This window comes from Anas acuta, chromosome 4, assembly GCF_963932015.1.
Source record: "Anas acuta chromosome 4, bAnaAcu1.1, whole genome shotgun sequence".
NCBI classification, from domain to species: domain Eukaryota; kingdom Metazoa; phylum Chordata; class Aves; order Anseriformes; family Anatidae; genus Anas; species Anas acuta.
The window spans coordinates 31,302,037-31,324,534 of NC_088982.1; the positions used below are offsets into that span (position 1 = coordinate 31,302,037).

The window sequence follows — 22,498 nt, forward strand, 5'->3', positions numbered from 1 at the left end:
CCTCGCCGCTGTCAGGGTCCGGCACTGCGGGCACTGCGGGCACTGAGAGCGGCGGGATGGGGGCGGTGGGAGCGGTGCGGGAGCTGGCGCTGTTCCTGGGCACGCTGCTCTATGCCTACGCCGAGGCGGCGGTGCGGCTGCTGCTGCCCGCCCGCAGGAAGGCCGTCGGCGGGGAGCTGGTGCTGCTGACGGGGGCCGGCCGCGGGCTGGGCAGGGCCACGGCCCGGGAGTTCGCCCGGCGCCAGAGCCGCCTGGTGCTGTGGGACGTGGACACGGTAACGGGCTGCCGAGCCCCCGCTCCCCGTCCTGCTGAGCGCCTGCGGGGTGCGTGGCACATAACCTCTGCTCCTCTCCTTCCTGCCCCAGCATGGCCTCAAGGAGACGGCTGCGGAGTGCGAGAAGCTGGGAGCCACCGTGCACACCTTCGTGGTGGACTGCAGCAAGAGGGAGGAAATCTACAGCGCGGCGGAGAAGGTAGGGGAGCAGGTGCACGAGCACAAAGCCAGTGGTATTCCACTCACGGTGTGCAGGTCTTGAAATCGCTGCCCTTTTGTTGCTGCACGTACAGAGATCGCAGTGGCCCTTCGGGTATCGCAACCCAGCTTGTCCTCCTTCACGAGCCTCTGTCCCTGCGAGCTCTCACTGTAGGCTTTAGACCCGTGAAGGAACATCTTCCTTTAATCTTGCCAAAAACCACACAGACACCTCTGTGGAAATTTGAAAGACTTTGTTGTAGAGAGTAAGGAGTAAGGTTCAGGTAGTCCAAAATATTCAGTATGTCCACAGAGGCAGCTGTGACTGTGCAGGGCATACTCATCTGTGTGATGTATAGAAGAGTACAAATACCAGCAGAAATCAAGGGAAAAATGTCACATCTAAATTGGCTTCAAGGATACTGCACAACTCCTACCTCAAATAAAAGAATTGTAAGAAATTGCCACTCACAACCTTGCACTGTTGTGATAACAAACAACATGTGGCTGCACATTCTTTTTGCCAAAAAGGTGAAGAAGGACATTGGCGATGTCTCCATCCTGGTGAACAATGCTGGTGTGATCACGGCTGCCGACCTGCTCTCGACCCAGGACCACCAGATTGAGAAAATGTTTGAGGTCAACATTCTCGCCCACATCTGGGTAAGGGCCACTGGCGTGTTTGTCCCTCCGTGGTGGTGTGAGTGTTATTGAGGAGGCGGGGACACCCTCAGCCAGGCACGAGACCCTGCAGGCAGGAGATGCATGGCTCAAAAATGCAAAATGTTTTTTTGTCAGCAAGCCCTGAGAGCAGGCAGCGGCTGATACTTGGCCCCAGGGGCCAGACAGGGTAGGGCCAGCCCTGGCTCTTGGCCCAGCTCGGACAAAGCTCAGGTACAGGGGCAGCGTTCATCAGGGAAAACAGAGCGATTAGTAAACAACTTGTGCTTGCAGCGGACTGAAGGGCGTGCTACAGATTGGGTGTGCTGAGGAGAGACACTGGCAGCCTGGCTGCTGATGAGTGAAACCTAAAAACTGAAAGGAGACTGGGTGTTTCTGTGGTTCTCAGGAGCTTGGTGCCATACACCCCCCAGCGCCAGGGATAGGCTTAGTCACTTAATTGCACATAACTGGATCTCTTAATTGCATATAATTGAGGCCAATGTTGAAGACTTCTAAGAAGTTACTGTTCGCTTCCTCCTTCCCACGCCCCACCTCTTCCTCTTGTTCTAAAACCCTTTCCAGACAACCAGAGCTTTTCTGCCAACAATGATGGACAACAACCGGGGTCACATTGTTACGGTGGCTTCTGCAGCAGGTCATTTTGTAACCTCTTTCATGGTGGCTTACTGGTAAGTGACTTCCAAATCAGCTCTCTTTGTTTCTCGTTTCTAATTGTCTCCTGCACTAGCAAGGAGAGTAAGATAGTTTGCCACTGGATAAGTTACTTGCAAAGCAGGATGGCTAAGGAGGGGAAAACAAAAACACCCATCAAATAAGAACTCATGGGTGTACCCAGTGATTTGCTTATTAGTGTTGACTGAATCAGGAAGAACATTTCAGGGAAGGAATGGTGATGTGATAAATCAACTAATATTGTCTTCCATTTCTTTTTCTCTCCATACCTTATCCAGAGTTTGGTTGGTAAGAAAGGTATCCTCTTTTCTTCTTACAATATCATAGTGCGCTTGTGAGCTGTTGTAGTCCTCAAATAAACAATAGGTAGTTTTACTGCTTTTTACTATTCTTCATTTTAAAAACTTAGGCAGTATTTTTTTCCCCTGCAGTGAGAAATGCTGGACAGCACAGGCTTGCCTCAAGTGAACTTTAAAGAAGGAAACACTAGATTTATGCATGTGAATTACTATTTCCTAAGAATTCTTAACATTCATCTGACTATTCACTGCTAGGGTAGCCTAGATTTTTCCCCTATAAATTCCACAGTGTCTTCCCCATATACATTTACAATATACATTTCAGCACTATGCTGCACTGAAAAGCAGCACAGGGAAAAGCAGAATTATTCCCTGCCCTCTCAGGTGGATCGCCTTTTTTCCCCCCTCAAGTCAGTACTGCATGTTGTTTCAGCACATTTCCATTTTTTTTTTGAGGTTGGAAATAGCATTCATACCTTCTTTTTTGTGCTTTTTTCCCCACCAGTTCAAGCAAGTTTGCTGCTGTTGGATTTCATAAAGCTCTAACCGAGGAGCTGTCTACCCTAGGAAAGGATGGAATAAAAACAACATGTCTCTGCCCAGTTTTTATAAATACTGGATTTGTCAAAAATCCCAGTACCAGGTAATGGTCAAAATTCAGCATTACATGTTTCAATCTGCTTTACAACTCTTATTCAAACTGAGTATATAAAACTGAGGTTAATTGGCATATACGATTGGCTAACAAAAATTTGCAACATTGTTTATCCTACATAATGATCATCTTCTAATTACCTGACTTGATGAAATCATGAAACATCCTACTTTATATTCAACTGCTACCTTTATATTACCACTGTTGCTCTTATATGAATGCTTTCCTTTTGTTTAAGGCTTGGAAGGATTTTGGAGGTTGACGAAGTTGTAAAGGAACTGATGGAAGGAATTCTCACTAACAAGAAAATGGTTTTTGTTCCATCAAATCAAAGCTTTGCTTTACTTCTTGAAAGGTAAGAACAACATAAGTATCGGGAATAACTCCATGCGTGTACAACCATTAAGCTTGTAACATCGGATTCAAGTTTAACCAATAATTTAGAATACGTGAGAAGACAATGAAATAGAAGAAATCATATTTCTTTCTACTGAAAACAGCAGAGAACAAAAAGTTTCTGCTGAGTCCTGTTGTAGGTCATTACAACCCACTGTTTGCAGAGAGCTGCTGAGTGGGGAACTCGACCACTCCACAGGCTGACAGGGAGGCAAAGGGGGACCAAGGGATCCCTCTTCCTTCGCAGACAGAATTTCTCATGGGCTTGCCAAGAACAGGTTCACAGGTTCTCTGAACCAGCAGCCACAAGCTCCAGAAGCAGCTGAGGAACTGCTGCTTTTTAGGCTTTGCTTCCTCGTGCCAGCACCAGAAGGTCTAGGCCACAGGGGCTGGGAAGGCTGCTTGAGAAGGACTCTGTTGCTTCTGCTGGCCATGAGAAGAGCAATTTGTCCTCTCGGGCTTCTTCATTACCCCATTGTAGCTGCTCCTCTGGGACACTTTCACCAGAGCTTAGTTTCCAAACCTAGAAGGCACGTCAGAACAACTGGATTACCACACCGGTTAGCTTCTACAGTACCTGAAGAAACCCTTGGTAACAACTTGTTGGTGAGGAGACAACTTGGCTCTAACCAAAACCTCCTATTTATGAGAGCCTGTAAAGATTCTTCTGTTTTCCCCAAATTCCTCAATCAACCAGATGAAGTTTTGAAAGCAAAGATACCTGGCCTTGGAGTTATCATCAAAAGAGGAAGGTGGTGAAGGGATCGGAATTAAAGCTAGCAAAAGAATTTCAAGGGCTACATATCCTTGGGAACTACTCCCAGTTTCAGTTTTGGTCTCTGTCTGAGGTGAGCATGCATTCTGCATCCAGACCAGCTCTTGTCCCACCTGTGCTGCCACTTTTCCCATGACCCAAGTTCTTATCCTAGATTTCATTGCATGGTTTTATCTTTCAGGTTGCTTCCAGAACGTGCCTTGAATTATCTGAAAAAGATAACAGATGTGAAGTTTGATGCAATCATCGGACAGCGAAGCAACCAGTGAACAGCAAGTTGTTTGTTGTTTCCCCATGGCACGAGTGAAAACAGAACATGGACCATGTGTAGGGCAGTGGTTTTGATTCAGAGCAGAAGCAAGACAGGTACTTCCTCCAGGCCACCAACACCCTTCACACCTAGAGACTTGTTCCACACCTGCAGCAGAAACACACCTGCATAACATGCATAACCCTAGCTCTTCTCTGCACTGAAGCAGACAGGAAATGCAGCAAAGCCCATTTTGGGACAACAGAGGGATTGCCTGAGTATATGTGTTAATCTGGACTCATCACTGAGCAGTGATCTTGTGGGAAGAAATTCATATGGGTGGTCTGCTTCACCTCAATGAATTGTTTAAATTTTAAAAGCCGTATAATGCACACAGTTTTATGTGCTTTTGTAGTGAGTACCTGAAAAGCCACAGCCTTTTAATCAAGTGTTACCTGAATATGTTGATTGTCGCGTTATGTATGAGCAACATCAGCACAACTTGTACAGAATAAATGCAGTTCTTTACCCAAAAGGTGCCTCGCAGCAGTTCAGCCATAGCCAGGTCCTAGAGGTGCATTTAAGGCACAGCAGCATCAAGTAACGCGCCCTCTGCCGGTGTCATTTCCCACATGGCTTGGTAATCCCCAGACTTTCCAAACAGCTTCCTCTAAAACGGGTGCAGTATTTCTTGGCCAGTTACCGGGTGCCCTTCTGCATTTCATGCTCACTTGAGAACGCAACTTATTTCAACCAAAGGTAGAAGTTACACTGAAAAAAAAAAAAAAAAAAAAAAAGACGTGGACTTGTTGCCCTCACACTAGTAGGCACTCGTGTCTTTAAATAAAAATCAAGGAGATGCTAAAAACCTGGAAGCTCCTCATTCATGTACTGGGGTGAGCTGAAGTGGAAGTCGATGGGACTTGTACACCATTATAGACCAGGAGAGAAAGCCTTCACAGGGAAGACAGCGACTCCTGGATAAGCCTTCATTTCAGCTAACTCATGCGTTCTTCACAGCCCAATGTTAAACCAGAACTGATACCAGCTAACATGCATGTTTCCACATAACTGTTTCTTATCTCTTCAAACACACACAGAGATGATTGAGGGCAAATTCCACTCCTTTTAAACCCTGCACTGTTCATTGCACAAGATGCCACAGCTCCAACAACTCAGGATGATTCCAGGCTTTCTCTTCCACACCCTGCTCTGCCCCTTGCAGGAACAGGGTATTAGGGATGCTCCACAGCAGGAAGCAAGCCTGGTGCTGCGGGTGTTGGGGCCACGGCCCCAGAGGAGCCCCGCTGTCCCTCACAAGCCACCCGCCTGCTTCCCTGGGCACCACTGTGACCAGGAAGAGGTTAAGCCTCCAAAGGTCTGTGTAAACTCCCCTTGGCCTGTGGAACAGTAGAACACTAGGCAATGAAACACTGGTCAAAGACCTCTTCAGATCAGAGAGGTTTTCTGCCTACTTGTGCAATATCTGGCTGCATGGCTGTTTGAGGGAGGTCTGAACACACTGCTGCATTAAGCACAGCTACACATGGGTGATTTCCAGTGTAATCCGTCCTGATGTCCTTCCTGAGCATTTGTCCTGCCAACTGAGATTCTTCAGACAATTGAGAACTCTTGTAATCCAGCTTTACCTGCTCTTATGTAGCAACAGGTCTAATTTTGTGCTGCTGGCAAGAACCGGCAGGAAAAAAAAAGAAAGGGTTCCTTTGGTACTCATACAAACTCCACGGAACAGGACTTTCTAAGCACAAGTTACCAGGTTGGGACAATTTGATTCCTAGTTGATCCTGTGGCTGAGAAAGGGCTTCTCAAAATTCTACTCATGGAAATAAGTTAAAATTAATAATGAACAAGTTATCCAGGTAAAGGAATTACTAGTTTTGCATTTCAAACTAAAACCCTCCTAATGGCAAAACTTTTGAGAAGTGTTGTTGGAGCCACAATGGAAAAGGAGGCTAATATGCACGTATGTCCAATTAATTAGTTGTTCTTCTCCCTTTCTTAGAAGCAACCCTGAAATTTGAAAAGAGCATTTTTGTCTTGCATCTACTCTGAATTAAGTTCTGTGCTTTTGTGCAGTTCCTGCTATTATTTGAGCTGCGTATTCTCACTTTTGCTTGGCATAAAGGAACATAAAAGTGAGGATTTAAACCTAGCAGAAGCCTATGCCATCAAACCTCATATAGCCACTTCCAGCAAAGCCCCAGATTCGAACGGGGGCATCCCACTTGCCAGCTTAGGGCACTTATGAGCCCAGTGGGGACTCTGCTCTCGTGCTTTGCCTCCTCTTGGCTGCCTCTTGGAGCTGGCACTCCCCTGCCTCAGCCACAGCCCCATGCCAGGAGAGCAGCAGGACTGCTGAGCTGTGAAATTGGGGCCTGGCTGAACCACCAAATGTGTTAATTAGGAAGAGAAACAAGTTCCAGGAGATGACTAGTGCGTAGGTCTGCACGTCCCCATGTTTTCAGATGCCTCTAAAGAGGCTTCGGCTCCCCTTGGGCAGACCCACTCCTACTAGCACGGGTTAAAGCTCCCCACAACACCGCAGTATGATCTGTCTCTTCAGCAAAGCCTGGGATTACCAGCTCTGCTGCATTTTGTAAAGTTCTTGAATCCTCCTCTCTGTGTTACAACTATCATCCATATCACGTTTCTTGTCACAAACATAGGCCACTTACAAACTTGTGTCTGTACCTCATATTGCCACCGTCTCCGAGCACCAAGGCAACACTGAGGCCCCAAGCTCATACCTGGGGCAACGCTCATAATTTAACGCTTGCTGGTAACACCAATATACACATGCAATAATACGCGAATTTAGGCAGCAGTTCAGGAAATGGAACTCTAAATGCACAGAACTTCCTCAATCCAGAAGCTTAATGAAAGGGATTTTTCCTATTGTCCCACTGAAATTAAGCTGCCTGCCAGATTCCAATCTGAAACAAGTTCCTGTTACCCTAACCCTCAAGGTTTCTTTAAACCTGCACCTAGCCATGTGCTTTGCTCTTTTTTCCAAGCACGCCTCTTGCTTTTGACGGTACAGAGCTGTACCACCGCGAGCACCTCGCCCTCACTGCCAAACCCCGATCAATCAGCGCGTGGATGACTTCACACCGACCGACAGATCACATTCCAAACCATCACAAGCAACACCGTTTACTCTCATCTAGTGATTTCTGTGACAACGATAGTGATTTCTGTGCCGGTGCAGGCACAGGTACATGTACAGGCACAGGTACAGGCAGCCCTGCGGGCGCTGCCTTCAGTCCCCTCAGGGGCTCCCTCAGGGGCTCCCTCAGGGGCTCCCTCAGGGGCTCCCTCAGGGGCTCCCTCAGGGGCTCCCTCAGGGGCTCCCTCAGGGGCTCCCTCAGGGGCTCCCTCAGGGCTTCCCGCCACCCGCGCGCGCTTCCCCCTTCCCGCCTCCCTCCCTGCCGCCGCCGCGCATGCGCCCCGCGCCCCCTCCAGCGGCCGTTGGCGGCGGCTGAGGCGCAGGTGAGCGGGCGGCGGGGCTCGGCGGCTCCTCGCGGGGCTGCCCCTTCACGGGCCGGGCCGGGCCGGGTTGGACGCGGGGGGAAGCTCCGGGGGGCTCCGGAGGCTCGGTGAAGCCCCGGTGGAGCAGGCGGGGCCGCCCGGTGCCTTACGTAACGCCCGGCCCCTCAGCGCGGCGAGCGGGGCCTGCGGATCCCAACGGTCCCCAACGGTCCCCAACGGTCCCCGGCACGGCGGGGACCTCCCCAGGGGAGCTGGGCGGTGGGTGGGAAGTAGCAATTAAGCAATTAAGAGGGGACACGCAGGCCGTGTAAGGCTCGTTGATCAATCTCCCGTCCTAATGAGTCCATACTCATATCTGTGTGATGCATCGTGTGTGTAGCAATGCTAAGGAGGTGGGCCTCCTGTACCTCTTGCAAAGGCTTCTGGAAGCAAAGCCTCATCTCTGCACCTGTGGCGACCAACAAGGCCCAGGTGAAGTAACTCAGTGAGTGTTGGCAGGCTAAAACCACAGCAGGCACAGTGCTGCGCTGATTATTTGTAACAGAGGTTGGGCTGGGCAAGGTTCACGTCTGGGCAACTGGGTGGGAGACAAAATGAGTTAGGGGGGATTGATAACCCTGCAAGCTACGTACCAGCTCCTACACCGCATAAGAAGCGAGTCCCCTGTGTTAACGCGCCCAGATTACGCCTGTAGTTTCTGTGCAGCAGCATTCTCAGGACCTGGCATAAATGAAACTCAAATTGTCAATTACATGTCATAGCCTGGCATCCTATTTTACAGCTAGCCAGGTGTTTGTAAAAGCAAGTCTACTAACTTTTGTTCACAACAGAGGGCGTGATTACTGTGTACCTACTTTGATGCAGCATACTGTAGTCCCAAACTAGCCCGTTTCCTCCTTCTTCCTCAGCAGGATTCGACAAACAAATGTTGTAGTAATACTTACCTGCATCAACAGGCACAGCTTCATGGGTTGTGAAGCCTTTTATCTGTTATCTCCTTCCTGTCCTCCTGATTTTGAATGAGCCTGAAGGCTCTGGGATGCTCTGCTGGGTGCTGTTCCTAGATTTACAGGTCCAGGATCGAGGGCAGCTGGCAAACGACTTGCTGGAAACTATTTTGCTCTCAAGTTAATGCTTCCCAGGAAGAGCTGGGCTGAAGGCTGCTGTAGAGGTCCTCAGACTGCCGGTATTTTGATGGAAATCCTTGGCAAGGGCCTGTTTGGTCTTAGATGTGAAGTACCAGTGACCACTGTTGCTGCCTGCAGTGCATCTATCAACACTTCACACTGCTTCTGAGCATTGCCCAGATTGGCAGTGTTTTTTCTTTTGTGTTCTGCTTGTCAGGTATTTCTGAGGTTACCTTGTGTAGATAAAGCACCCCTTAAGTATTTGTGTGTCCAAAAGGCAGGGTCCTGCCTTCCCCGGTGTTCTGGGGATTTTGGTGGGTTTTGGTTGTTCTGAAGTGCGTAAAAGTAAAGCAGGTCTAAGCAAGTCATGGAATATTAGGTGGTTGTGTTTTTTGTTTGTGTGTTTGTTTTGTTGGTGTTTTGTTTTTTTTTGTTTGTTTTTTGTTTTTTCAAAACTGAACAAAACTGTCAAGTTGTCATCTCAGAAAGCCCAGAAGATGGTTGCTTTCTGGTGTTTGATGGAACCTTGGATTAAATCTCAGGAGCGTCTCCTTGAGCTCATTCATTTTTGGGATCAAAGGAAGCAGTGAAGAAGCTGTTGCAAAACAGTATTAAAGGATGATCAGGCAGAATATTTCCAAAATGAGATTTTATTTAACTGTGCTTGTCATGCTTTGCAGCCCACCATTTATGTTCTTTTTTTGTTGAATTTTCTTCCTAGAAATAGTAGCATCTACAGCACTGACGTGTGTTTGGTTATAGAAGACTGTGGTTGCTGTTCAATGTAAGGCAGCTTTTTACCTACCCATGTGACAAGTAACACACAACAGTTATTATACCTGTCAGTTTCTGCTACAGAGACCATTGGAAATCATGAAAGGACCTGGAAATCTTTTATTAGTGTTGGCTAAACTAGCTTTTTCATGGTTTTCTATGCAAGAAAGCCTGGTGGTTTTAAACAAACTAAACCAGTTGCGCATGCATTATCTGATTTTTCTGTTACTTCAGTCTTGTGGTGTACTTCATTTTCAGTAAGCACACAGGGCTTGGGCTTGCAATACAGCATGTAATGTGAACTTCCCTGTATTTTCCAACCACATCCGCTCTGTTGGCGTTCCTGCTTGGCCTGATCTCGCCTCATCAGCATGGGCAGTGGGGCAGTTTTGCAGGAAGTTTCTACCGCTCCCTGGATGGAATGGGTGAGCTGGTTTTTGCCGTATTTCAGCATGGGCATATTTCCCCTCACTGCGTTCCTTCCTGGCAAGGCAGCTGAAGCCAGCCATAGCGAGCAGCTACTGCTGGGCTGCAGTTTGTGATCCTGCCCTCTGCTAGCCAGCCTCAGCCAGGGAGGATCTCATCCCTGACGACGCCTCTCACATCTTGTGGGCAGCAGCACCATCATAGACCTGTAGACACTCATCAGGCTCCTCATTAGACTTAGTCAGTGTTACACATCTGCACTTGCACAAGTAGATTTGTGTACTCAGATCCAATGCCTGTTTATAAACCTACCAATAGCACAAAACCCCTTGTTTGAGCATTTCAGGTTGAGTGGCACCTAACTCATGGTTCTGTTTCCATGTCCTGTAGCTGAGGTGCCCTCCTCTGTTGTGCCAGTGGAGCTGTGCAGACAGTCCTCTTGTTCTGGGGCATCATCTCCAAGCTGATGTGCTGGGGAGGAGGCCGTGTGCTCCATGCGTGGGCTGGCCTGTTGTCAGCTCACCACAGAGGAAATCAGTGATGGTCGTGCCCAGTTTGTGCCTGACAGCTCTTCCATTTTGCTGCAGAATTCCTTGAGGCGCGTTACTTGTACTGGATGTAATTGCTCTGTCAGCTTCGAGGCGTTTTATGGTTGCTTCAATTTCAGTGTTTGGCTAGAACAAACAAATCAAAAGTGAATGAATCACTTTAGCACGTTATGGTTCACTGAAGTGAAGCAGCTATCTTGTGCCTGTGCTCTGACTGACCACCCCTGCTTCTTTCTTGAGAAATAGCTGGGCTGGGATCCTTGAGCCCTTTTCCGAGGACTGGAACATCATCTCTGGACGGCTGCACTCTGCCAACAAATATTTCTAAATGTTTATAACTCGACCAGTAAAATTGCTGTGCTGCTGCCAGCAAACAATAGTGTGATACAAACAATATGTACTTTTTTTTCGTCAGGGCATTACTCTTCCATGGAAAGTGTTAGGCTGCTGCCTACAGACTAACACCGGATGATGCTGTGAATGAGGCACTTCCTTCAGCTTCCTTACAGCCGGTAACTTACACTGCTCAGGCAGGGAAAATGCCAGTCTGCACCCAAGCGTGGATGCTTCACTGCCAAGATAAAATGAGGGCAGTGGCTGGCCATGGCAATACTTGCTTTTAGAGAAGGAAAGGCGACGCATGATTTGTGCGCAGCATTCTCCGAGCACTAACCTCCCCTTACGTAGCTGCTGTTACATTGCATTCTTGTTGATTTGAGGCACGTCTGCAAACAACTTTTCTCCGTTGGTCTGTGGAGTCATGGTATGACACTGACAGAACAACATGCACGCTAATCTAAATGCTTATTAAGCCTCCTAGCAAGTGATTTTTAAACTAGAGTACTTGTATGCAATTCAGAAGATGGAAAATACAGCTTTGTTATGCTGTCCCTTTAAGGCTGTACAATGGCAAAACTATTTGTCATTCCAGTTCTGGCTAGGAAGAGGAATAGACTGGAGCTGAAGCATGCTGACCTTCAAGACTTCTGCGAGACCTTCATGTTTCTGCAGTGCACTATCTTGACTGAAAAAAACTACTGCTAAAACTCATTGCTGGTCTGTTTAAAAGCTGAGAACAGCCAAGGCTTGTAGCCAGGCATTCAAACCAGACCAGACCGGTATTTGCTGCAAATTACACCTCTCTTCTCTCCTTGTCCCGACAGATTATATCATGCACTTCACATACGTGTTCTTAATATTGCATGTTACCTCTTCTAATATTACTCCCGTGTGTAACTCCACAAGCATGCCATGTGAACATGCCATCTGCCTCTTCCCAGAAGGTGAGGTACAGGCTGCTGACTTCCTCTAAAACCTCTGGTTGGAAAAACAAAAAAACAAAAAAACAAAAAAAACATGATTTCACAACAGACAACAGTAATGCTCACAGTGATATTTCTTAAGCAAGATACAGCTTGGTAGCCCTTAGTTATCCCTGGCCAGCTGCAGTTATACAGGGACCTCTATCTCCTTCCAAGTTAGCATTTCAGCTGCCTCATGGCTTCGGCTGCTCTTTTCCATAGAAGCCAATGATTTGGTTAAAGACTCTAAATCTCAGATACTGAAATTAAGACAAGCGTCAGGTTTGGGGACAAAGTAGCTACGCAACCTGGGGAACAAGACACATCACAGAAGCAAGATGTTCCTGAATTGGTGACTTTGGGGAAGAACTAAAATATTAACCTAAGATATCACTATCTGTCCAAGAGTCTCATCACAGTGAAGTTGTGGTGTGTCATACTACTTAGTATCTGAATTCCATATTCATGTTTTATTAAACCTGTTAATTTTACCATGTGTTAAAGTAACTTATTTTTACCTGAGGATTACCTTAGTGTCATGTGCCCATACACATATTTGATATTGCCGTCACCTGTATCAGAAGCTTCTCCTGGTACTTGTGATTCCTGTCGACAACTTTGTGTATGTACAAAGCCTTGGTCTCCCTGGTGTGATTTCTAGGTTCTGCCCCTGTCGTACCGTGTCTGCTCTTGGTATGTACCAAATATACCAATCCACTTAAGTGCTCAGACCATCTCCAACAGCTTCATTTGATATGAGCATCCTGTGAGGATAGAAAACATTGCTTAAAATTAGTTACAGTTGGCTTTTGAGTTACTGCTCAATTTATTACAAAAATAAAAAGCCACCCCAGCAGTGTTGATTGAGGTTAGGAAGTGTGAGTTTGGGCTTGGTGTTTACAAAGCCATGTCCAGAAAGGGTGAAACTTCCACCATCAGCCAATTTTACAAAGGGTCACTTGTAGGCTTGTAAACCTGGGTATGCAGCTGCAATTAAAATATGCAGACACACTTAGCATGTACACCAGGTGGCATAACCGTATTCCTTAGCAGCTGCAAACTATTGCTTGTGAGTCAGTGCCAGTTCTGTCTGAAAGCAGTGTTTCTATGCCACTGTAAAAGTACTGTCACATGCTACATCTTACTTGTGAGTAACACATGATGCTCTTCAAAACCCTTGTGCAGCATTCCAACTTGGGTCTTTTTCTTGGCTGTCTTACAGGAAAGGTATGTCGCTTGCAGCAGCAGTAGAGAATATTCTAAGCACACCGCACCGTAACCTGCCTGGCCAGCTGCTGCCACCTGAGTTGTAACTGCACGGAACACGGAGCTGTCAGCCACGCTGAGACCTAGAGCAGAAATGTGTGTGATCGCCTCAAGTCACTTCCTGCTCTTTCTGATGCTTGAAGAGTTACATGTTTACTAAGGGGCACGGGTACCTTAAAAATATTCCAGAAGAACAGAAGTCCTGCACCCAGACGTGACTTAGGTTTTTATTTTAAAAGTTTCTTACTTGTGTCAGTCGGCTTCCTCCAACACCAGTGTCCAGGAGCAGAAATCGCAGGGTAAGAGCAATGATCAATTCTTAGGGTAGAACAAAGAATGATCATACAGAAAGTTAACCAACAAACATTAAACCCAAAGCTAGCCAGTGTAAGAGAGGAACACACTACTAAATATTCCCTCTGCTTTCCAGAGACTTTTGTCTTAAAATCTTACAGATCCATTTGTTTCCCTTGCCAAAACAGCTTGTAACCTGAATCAGTAACCATGCTTTCAATCAGTATTTCATTTTTCTTGTGGGCTTCATCATTTTCAATAAAGCACAGTATACACCTCACTGACTTAACAGGATTCAAGTTTTAATGGATTTGTGACACAGATGAAGCTTGAATTGCGCTACTGAACCAAAAACCAATTTGCTGTTCCCCTACTACTGAACTTTTATTTGAAAATAAAAAGGTGGATTTTATGTCCACCAAAACCAAACTGAAGTCCACAGCAGCAGAAAGAGTAAATATTTCTGTGACAGAAGCAGAAAAAGCCATTTCCTCTCTCCCTTGCCTGTGGTATCCCAGATGCATTTTTCAGTCCTGGAAAAGCTGTGCTATCAGTACAACTAAGATTCTTTTTGTCAGAACATTATACATCTTAGACACCATAAACTTTGTCAGCTAAAATAAGTAGACAGACCCTAAAAAATAAAAACTAGCAAGCAGTAACAAACTTTTGCAGGATGCTCATTTTCATGCTTTAAACATCAGTCTTTGGGTTAATATTAGATAAAAGCAAATCATTTTCATTCCAAGGTTTCTCTGTAAATGTAAATTTCTTTTTAGTTCTTGTTGAAACAGTACTAGAATGGTTTCATTTTGTGTTTTGCTTTGTATATTTGCGTAAATACACAAAACACTTTAGAACTGCTTTAGCTTTGAGGAGTTCAAGGAAAACATGTACACAGTAATGTTTACATACAAACATACCTGTTGGGTTAGGATCAACATTCTGTCCGTGTCCCTCTGCTCCTCTGCCATCCACAGCTGTTAGGTCAGGAACGGCAGAGAACACATCCTTGCCTTTTTGTTTTTGTTTGCTTTGTTTTTCTCCAAGAAGTGAGGGGAACAAGCCCATAAACAAGGGGTTTTCCTAAAGGTACCTGTGTACCATTTTGTCTCTGGGCTGTTTTGCCTTCTTTCTCTCTCACCCCACCCCAAATAAGACTGGAGGTAGCATTTTTTACATGGTATCTAATGGTAGGTACTAACAATAGCTAATATACTTCATTTATTCTTTGGTTTGTGTTTTTTGTTTTTTTGACAGGGAGATGAAAAGGACTTAGCTACATTTTAGGACTGACCCAGGTGGGCTGGATTTTGTCTTGGCAGGAGCACTTGAAGATTCACGCTGAGAAAGACAAACCAGCCAATGGCTTCAGAATCCTTGGTCTCCGAGCAGGGAAAGCAACATCTGATGAAGGGAAGAAGGAGGCCACAGCAGCAGCAAACGAGATCTTCCACTGGTGATGCTGAAGATGACGTCTTCGTCTTTGAGGCAAATGAGGCTTGGAAGGATTTTCACAGCTCTCTTCTTCACTTCTTTGAAGCCGGAGAGCTCTGCGACGTGACGCTGAAGGTGACAGTCCCACCCTCATCCGTTGCATTTAACAGGCTGAGGATTAGGCTTTAAATAAGTGTGTTGGAGATGGCAGTGAATTTGAGTGGGAGGGAGGTGTGTGAAAGCAATACAATACTTATTGGATCTGAGGTATGTCCAAATAAGCTTTTTTTTTTTTTTGTCATTTAGAAATTTCACAACTAAAATGTGGATGTTAAAGATACTGACAGTCCCAGAGATCAAGAACGTGACTATCACCTCCCCCAGCTTGCCTTCTAAGCAAGTTCCCACAATTGATCCCAATTTTTCTATTTTTGCATTCTGTGTTGCTCTTACATATCTTTCCTGGCGAACAGGATTTCTGGAACAAATCTAACTCCCAGCATTCGCAAAGAAGAAAAAGAACCTCAGTCATGTCATTCTACAACCAATCAAAGAGTAAATGAGATGGAGGGAACCAGTTTTACAATTCTTGCACTGCATTGTGTTTAAACACATTCTTTGCAGCTCAGCTCTATCTTATTTATACTCTGATCACAAGAAAATTATATTTACTATTTGTAGCTGTGGTTGCCAGCACCGACAAACCTTCTTTTGGGGAAGAACATTTCAGAACTGTTAACAACGCATCCCTTCCCTTCACTTCTTTTGACCTCATCTTCTCCTTTCTCCCATCCACCCTTGCAAAAAAGCCTGCTTTTCTATTTATTTTATAATAGTCTTATTGTTTACAGTTGTTACAAGCATCATTAATGTGTGTTCTGGCTAGGGAAATTGGGCATGGAAAATATACTTTCCTGTGGTTGCAATTTAACTTTCCATAAGTTAGACTTTTCTTACTGTTCATTTTTATTTGTGTGAAGCTATTTTGGTAATTTAAAAATACTGGATTGAAGGCTGCCAGTCCTGAAGTGGAGACAAGAATCTGCAGAGGCTAGAACAATGGCTTCTTACACCAGTACCTGAGTACTAACACTGTAACCGTCATAAGCCACAGGAGCACATGGGGAGACTTGTGCTCTGCAAACTTAAGTCAGGAATTTCTCCTGAAGTACTGCTCCTGTCATGTGAGCAGCTCATTCCTGTCTTTGAATCTGTCCTTATGCTCCTCCATGTGTATTTGCTCTTGGAACTGAATGTGCTTACTAAACAGCTTACACTTGTGTTGATAACACTATTAAAAAGGAAAGAGCGATTCTGTATTGAATCACATCTAGAAAAACTCCAAAATATCCTATAGAATTTAAAATCCATTTTTTCCTTTTAAATCACTCACACCTTAATCCGAAAATGAAGACGTACGTGAAATCTGTCAATGAAATTTGCTGCTTAACTCCCATCCCTTTATGTTAGTACAGAGTGAGAAATGACCAAGTTTGTAAGAAAGCACTACTATAACACAAGTATTAGGTTGACTATCTTTTAATGTAATTGAAGTCTGCAGATTTCACAGTGAAAAGTTTGTTTCGCAATTTCTGATCAGAATTTTTAAAAATATCTTTATGGGAAATAGTACATCTTTTGAGCACATCTAACTAACTTCTAAAGCCTTGAAATGATTGGTAACCTTTAATAATCCCTATATCTATTTCTACTTGCTCTTATTATTGCAGTTTTACGTGATTTTGCTTCTATGAAGAGCGTTACAGACTCCTCAAACAGTAGTAAAAGTACAGAGGTTTAAATTAAATAGTTTTAAAATGTCACTTCAGAGGTTTTCCTGAAAAATCTCTACATACTTATAAAACAACCAAGATTTTTTTTGGCAGTCACCTCTTGTCCCCAAGATGCTTTGAGAAGGTTCCTAAGGAAGTTTGCTTTAAAAAATGGGGCATGGCTCTTGAAAGACAAAAAAGTTCAGCAGATGAATGATGCTGCTTCCTTGTGTTATGGCCTTGCCATGCTCTGGTGGCCAAGTTACAGCTCAAATCTGCTTGGGATGCATTGATCTAATGTCAGCAGTACAGAGCAAACACTGTTTGTTTCAGCAAAATACGGGAATTCAATACATATTGAATCTAGATTTTCTACATTTTCAGCTTAACTGGCCTTTCTTGTAGAGCTGAAGGAAAGTAACTGAAAAAATAGTTCTTTCTTTTCTTTTTCTCACAGGTTGGTACAAAGCTCATCTCCTGCCACAAACTGGTGCTAGCGTGCGTTATACCTTACTTCAGAGCCATGTTTCTTTCAGAAATGGCTGAAGCCAAGCAGACTTTGATTGAAATCAGGGACTTTGATGGTGATGCAGTAGAAGACCTCGTGAAGTTTGTGTACTCTTCCCGGCTTACACTGACTGTGGACAACGTCCAGCCGCTCCTGTATGCTGCCTGCATTCTTCAGGTGGAACTGGTGGCAAAGGCATGCTGCGAGTACATGAAGCTGCACTTCCATCCCTCCAACTGCCTGGCGGTCAGGGCGTTCGCAGAGAGTCACAACCGCATCGACTTGATGGACATGGCCGATCAGTACGCCTGCGAACACTTCACTGAGGTGGTGGAATGTGAAGACTTTGTGAGAATCTCACCTCAGCACCTGCATAAACTCTTGTCCTCCAATGACCTGAACATTGAAAATGAAAAGCAAGTTTACAGTGCTGCTATCAAGTGGCTGCTAGCCAATCCCCAGCATCACGCTACGTGGCTGGATGAAATACTCGCACAGGTAGGGCAGAGTGAGGCACTGGGTGCCTGTCTCGTCCCTGACGTGGTTCTATATCAACTGTTTGTATTTCGGTAGATTGTGAGAAGAAAAATGCTTTTACCAGATTTGGTGCTTCATCTTGTATTCATAATGGTGTGTTGACAGCAAGAGCAGGTTAGGCCTCAGGAGCATCAGGAACAAATTACGTTCTCCAGTTTCTGTCAAGAAAAGAGTATTCACTGTAAGCTCATCCGAAGAGGGAGCGGGGAGAGCCAGCACAAAGCTCTTTCTGTGCCAGAGCAGGAGAGCAGAGAATTCTTAGATTTACATGTAGTGAAGTGGAGAACCTAGAGCCATCGCTTGATATGCTTTGATACTATGCAGCCTGAAACTAACTTCCCTTGCTGGTAAGTATTTGCGCTTGTGAAAGGAGAGCAAAGCTGTTTGTTATATGACTAGGAATGGAGATAAGTCATCAAGTTATGCTACTTCTAGAATGTTTTGTTATACAAACAGCAAAAGACCAAGGTTTTGCAGCCCTGCAAACAAGCCAGGAAACACATTCTAGACCTTTTCAAGGTAGAATATCAGCACTGATTACCGGTAGGATCCAAAAGGAGTTTGCATTTTGATCCTTCAAATGTGTTAAGAATTCAGTGCTTCTGAGAGGAAACCCTTAGGCAGGCATCCCATACAGCAGGGCCACTCAACTGAACATCATCCTGTCAAAACGGTAAGAACAAGCTCTGTATGTGCTGGTTATGGAAGTTTAAAATACAGCACCTGAGGCAGGTAGGCAGAACCTGCCCTGGGGAGGAGGGAATGTGCCATGTGCTACAGAGTGCCGCATGTATCATCAGCTGTGGTCTGACGGCTGTCACTGAACACCAGTTTGAACGCGCTGCATTCATCAGAATTTCTGATATTTGCATCACGCGAGTAACATGCTGCTCTCGTTGCCTCAACGCATTATTTTTTCATTTTTCCCTATAAAAGATCTCAACTGTTTATTAAGTGACTTCCAAAAATTTTCAGCTGTATCTAGACTAGCATAATTTTTTTTTTGATACAAAAACCCTTCTTTAGCGCACTATTAATTAAATTTACAGGCTATATAAGTTGAAAATTTTAAAAAGAAGAATTAGGTTGGTGTTTACAACCCAGTTATGCTAGCAGATAAGATTAATGGCTTTATTCTATTCATGGAAACGAGAGTCCAGAGCAAAACAATGAGAAAGTAAAACCCTTCCTGCAAATACAGGTTGCTTGCCAAAATGCATTCAGCCGGCAGTTGCATTTGACATTATTGCTAGCAGGAAACAGGACGGGCCTTCCTGACAGTTATTATCAACACCACAGTAAGTTTTATGGGCTTCAGTGTTACAATGAGGGTCTGAATTTTCATCAGCCTTGTGTTGTTACTCCATTATTAACCCTGTGAGCCTATTAGCAGGTCTATGGTAGTGCTTTGGGGCAGCCTAAAATAACATGGGGCCACAGGGAAGGAAGAAATAGGATTGAAAGCAAGTGGTTAAGGAATAATTGCTAGAGAGACCTGCTTACTTGAAAGACAGGGATACTTGCCAGCCATGAACAGTGCTGCTCTGCTGCTCTGAGAAGCCCCGGAGGAGCTGGATTTGTCCCTCACCATTCTTGCTGAGCTGCCTGAGAGCTGTGTGACGGCGCTGACTGCAGCCCTTAGCAAGCCAGGCAGTGCTTTACTTCAGTTCACCCCTGTCCAGACCTGTCCCGCCTGTTGGCCTTCCTGCTGGCGCCCCACTCTGATTGTCCTTCATATTCCTCATTGTTTCTCTCAGAAGCACCAACGTGAGGTCTGCAGAAATTAATTCCTAGTGGGAGGGACATTTCAAGGCAGTCTTTGAGAGGCTGACCCTGTTTCAGAGCTGCTCTGTCACTGGGGGTTGCTCAAGGCAGAGACTGCTGGTGGCCAAGCAGCACTGTCCCACTCAGGCAGTGCCTGGTGGTGGTGGGTACCACCACCCATCAGGAAAACTCAAATCTGAGCAGTGTAAATGTCACGGTATCAACAGGCAGCTGCCAGCACAGTTACAGCCTTACAGCTCTCTAACCTTCATGTCTCTGCCTTATGTTTTTTTGGTATTAATCTTTTTATAGTCTTTAACCTGCTCCTGATACATTCCAATATTTATCTGACATCAAGATTTTGATCTTAATTTGAGTGGTGTGTCCAGCACTGTAGCTCCCTCTGCTCCCTGTGGGCTTTGGCAATTAGCTGTCCATGGCCTGTTTCTTTTTATCCTGCAGCCTATCAAGTCATCCTAGAGAAGGATATAACTGCGCAGTCAGTAACACCTCCCCAATATTCACTTAGTTCACACTGACAGACTTGTCACCCAAGATAAAACTCTAGAAATAAAGTCCTTTTGCACAGGCACAGCAGTGAGCTGAAAATTGGTGCCCTCACCAGACTAACCTGAAAGGGGCGATCCCATTGAAACAGGAGACCCTGCTTGGGAAGGAACCCCTGGCCACGCTCAGTGCACCTGCAGCCACGGCCCTCCTGGTACAGCCAAGCTGCCCTTCTTCCCCCACTGTGAATGCGTTGCCTACAAATGCAAATAGTTGTAGCAAACATTTGTCACTAAAACGAACTGTTTGTCTCAGTGTTGCTCTGGAAAAGAAAACGGAAGTTGCTCTTTTTCCCAAAGAGCACGGGGCTGACAGTAGGCTCGGAAGTTGCAGTCTGTTACGTGTACGTCGCTGTAAATGGTTAGATTCAGTTTAGCCAGTTACTCCAACTGTGTTCATTTCTGTCAGGTACGACTGCCTCTCTTGCCCATTTGTTTCCTTATGGGTGTGGTGGCAAAGGAAGAGATTGTCAAGCAGAATCTAAAATGTAGGGATTTGCTGGATGAAGCAAGGAACTACCACCTTCACCTGAGCAGCAGGGCAGTGCCAGACTTTGAATACTCCATTCGCACAACACCAAGGAAGCAGACTGCTGGTAATTAAATGTGTGTCTGATTATCCAGTATGAAGTGGTGTGGAGAAAAGACAGCGCATCTGCGTAGGGCTAGACAGCTTGGTATAAATGGTTGTTAATGCATAGCTGGGAAAACCATTGTGTACCTCTGTGGTGATTAGGTTCTGTGCTACCTTTTCTTAACAGAACTTGAGTGTTTTTTTGTTGTTGTTTAGAGCAGTATTTATTCTGATCAGCCAGAACTGTTACGTGTATTATGTGCAGGCAGTATGCTCAAAGCTCTGCAGAAAGCAATGGGCACTTACCTTTTGGTGTGAGAAGGCTGAGCTAGCTTTTAGATTCTCTGCCTAACCTACACCAAAAGCAAGTGATGAGTATTACGCTGCAAATTCTAATTTCTACATTCAGTTAAGATTTAACTAACAATCAGTTTCTCTCCCTAAGCAAATCAGAAAACATACTTAAAATACGCATTGCTTTTGCAAGAGAGTAGACAGTTAATTGCCCTAGCAGCATGCCAAACAAAGCCCAAAGTCCAGCATCCAATATGCAGGGCAATGACTGTGCCCCTTGAAGGGAAATAATACAGCTTCTCCTGAACTACGTAGTGTTCCCTCTACTCTGCTGTGCGTTTTTATCCCCGTTTTCCCTGCTAGCTCTCTGGAAACCTGTTATGTCTCCTTCAGGTGTGCTCTTCTGTGTCGGTGGTCGAGGAGGATCAGGCGACCCATTTCGCAGCATTGAATGTTACTCTATAAATAAGAACAACTGGTTCTTCGGCCCTGAAATGAACAGCAGGAGAAGACACGTGGGTGTCATCTCTGTGGGAGGTCAGTAACCTACTCAAGAAACCCTGTTCAAAAGGGACTTGTTTGCACATTTTGCTGGACTTGGTGCTATTGCTAAATAAATGCCTTGCATGGCTTCTCAAATTCATGTTAGCAAAGCTTCTTCCCCATGAAGGGCTGTTGCTTCTGATACAATCTCAGAGCACAAATCCCTAAAGTGGAGTTACTCAGCAGTCACCAAGACTTCGCTAGAACTCATGCTAGCTTCCTTCACAATAAAATCCATACAAGCAAATTGCTAGGACTGTAAGGACAGACCTACCTTCAGTTTTGGGTCATCGTCTTCTGCAGCCAGGCTTGGGCAGTCCAGAGCAGCTTAGCACTCACGATGCAGCTCTCCTTTGTACATGGTATCCCCTGCGCTGCTGCAGCAGAACAGAGATCTGCTTTCCCTGTAGAAAATCTGGAGAGGCTGAGGTAAAGATCTGAAACGGATCTGATCCGCGCTACTTGAGCTACAGGAACATTCCCTGTTTACTTATCTCAAGGTTTGTGTAAAGTCTATGATAAAACAGCTCTCTAGTTGAGTACAGCATATAAAAATATCAGGTCCATAACTTAATAAAACCCTGATACGGAAAACCTTTAAAAACATTAACCTTTGTTTGAGCTTATTTCTCCACGTAGGCAGGGAGACTCTACAAGGGAAAACTGAAACACTGCCAGGCAATCTCTGTATCCAAACAGATATCTCTGCATGCCTTTCAGGTAAAGTCTATGCAGTAGGCGGACATGATGGAAACGAACACTTAGGAAGCATGGAAGTGTTTGATCCTCTCACAAACAAGTGGATGATGAAGGCATCGATGAACACAAAGAGGTATGTGTCCCAGGATCCATATGGGACAAAATTTAAGTCCTACTCCACGATACATCATTTCTTGTTAACGCTAAAAAACTGTGTCTCTGTCCTGCCTTTATTTGGGTTTCCAAACTTTTGTTTTGTTTTTTTCCTATTTTGTGGCCTGAATCCTAACAAACAATATCTGTAGAGCAGTATCTTTTGCCCCCCCCCTCAGTATCCTTGTTTTGTTTTTCGTT

The 22,498-nt window shown here is 45.2% G+C and overlaps 2 protein-coding genes and 2 long non-coding RNA genes across 8 annotated transcripts in view; 2 read left to right on the forward strand and 2 right to left on the reverse strand.

Moving 5' to 3' along the window:
* LOC137855876 (estradiol 17-beta-dehydrogenase 11-like) lies at positions 1-4,739 on the forward strand. Its single transcript, XM_068680520.1, has 7 exons — positions 1-275; positions 367-474; positions 1,005-1,136; positions 1,719-1,825; positions 2,634-2,771; positions 3,022-3,138; positions 4,136-4,739. The coding sequence occupies exons 1-7, from the start codon at positions 57-59 to the stop codon at positions 4,221-4,223; spliced, it is 909 nt and encodes a 302-aa protein (XP_068536621.1). The 5' UTR covers positions 1-56; the 3' UTR covers positions 4,224-4,739.
* LOC137855880 (uncharacterized) lies at positions 4,652-8,088 on the reverse strand. The gene is made up of 2 exons (XR_011096024.1): positions 7,864-8,088; positions 4,652-4,975 (listed from the first exon to the last, which is right to left on the reverse strand). It is a non-coding gene; the product is annotated as an uncharacterized lncRNA (long non-coding RNA).
* The window catches only part of KLHL8 (kelch like family member 8), a 20,511-nt gene continuing 5,628 nt past the window's right edge, over positions 7,616-22,498 (forward strand). The window contains exons 1-8 of one of the 5 annotated variants that reach the window (XM_068680515.1): positions 7,642-7,714; positions 10,432-11,101; positions 13,113-13,455; positions 14,711-15,022; positions 17,117-17,665; positions 20,444-20,630; positions 21,296-21,439; positions 22,166-22,277. In XM_068680515.1, the coding sequence (XP_068536616.1) occupies positions 14,816-15,022; positions 17,117-17,665; positions 20,444-20,630; positions 21,296-21,439; positions 22,166-22,277 (1,199 nt within the window). In that variant the 5' untranslated portion in view covers positions 7,642-7,714; positions 10,432-11,101; positions 13,113-13,455; positions 14,711-14,815. Of the gene's footprint in view, positions 7,715-10,431; positions 11,102-13,112; positions 13,456-14,710; positions 15,023-17,116; positions 17,666-20,443; positions 20,631-21,295; positions 21,440-22,165; positions 22,278-22,498 lie in introns of all 5 variants that reach the window. The other 4 variants (XM_068680514.1, XM_068680516.1, XM_068680517.1 and 1 more) reach the window with 4 other exon arrangements.
* Positions 17,425-22,169, reverse strand: LOC137855879 (uncharacterized). Its single transcript, XR_011096023.1, has 3 exons — positions 21,720-22,169; positions 17,766-17,862; positions 17,425-17,563 (listed from the first exon to the last, which is right to left on the reverse strand). It is a non-coding gene; the product is annotated as an uncharacterized lncRNA (long non-coding RNA).

Excerpts from the sequence above, each read along its gene's own strand:
- LOC137855876 (XM_068680520.1), top strand. The coding sequence starts at position 57 with ATGGGGGCGGTGGGAGCGGTGCGGGAGCTGGCGCTGTTCCTGGGCACG. Across the intron at positions 475-1,004 it reads TCTACAGCGCGGCGGAGAAG|GTGAAGAAGGACATTGGCGA; the intron begins GTAGGGGAGCAG and ends TTTGCCAAAAAG. Across the intron at positions 3,139-4,135 it reads TTTGCTTTACTTCTTGAAAG|GTTGCTTCCAGAACGTGCCT; the intron begins GTAAGAACAACA and ends TTTATCTTTCAG.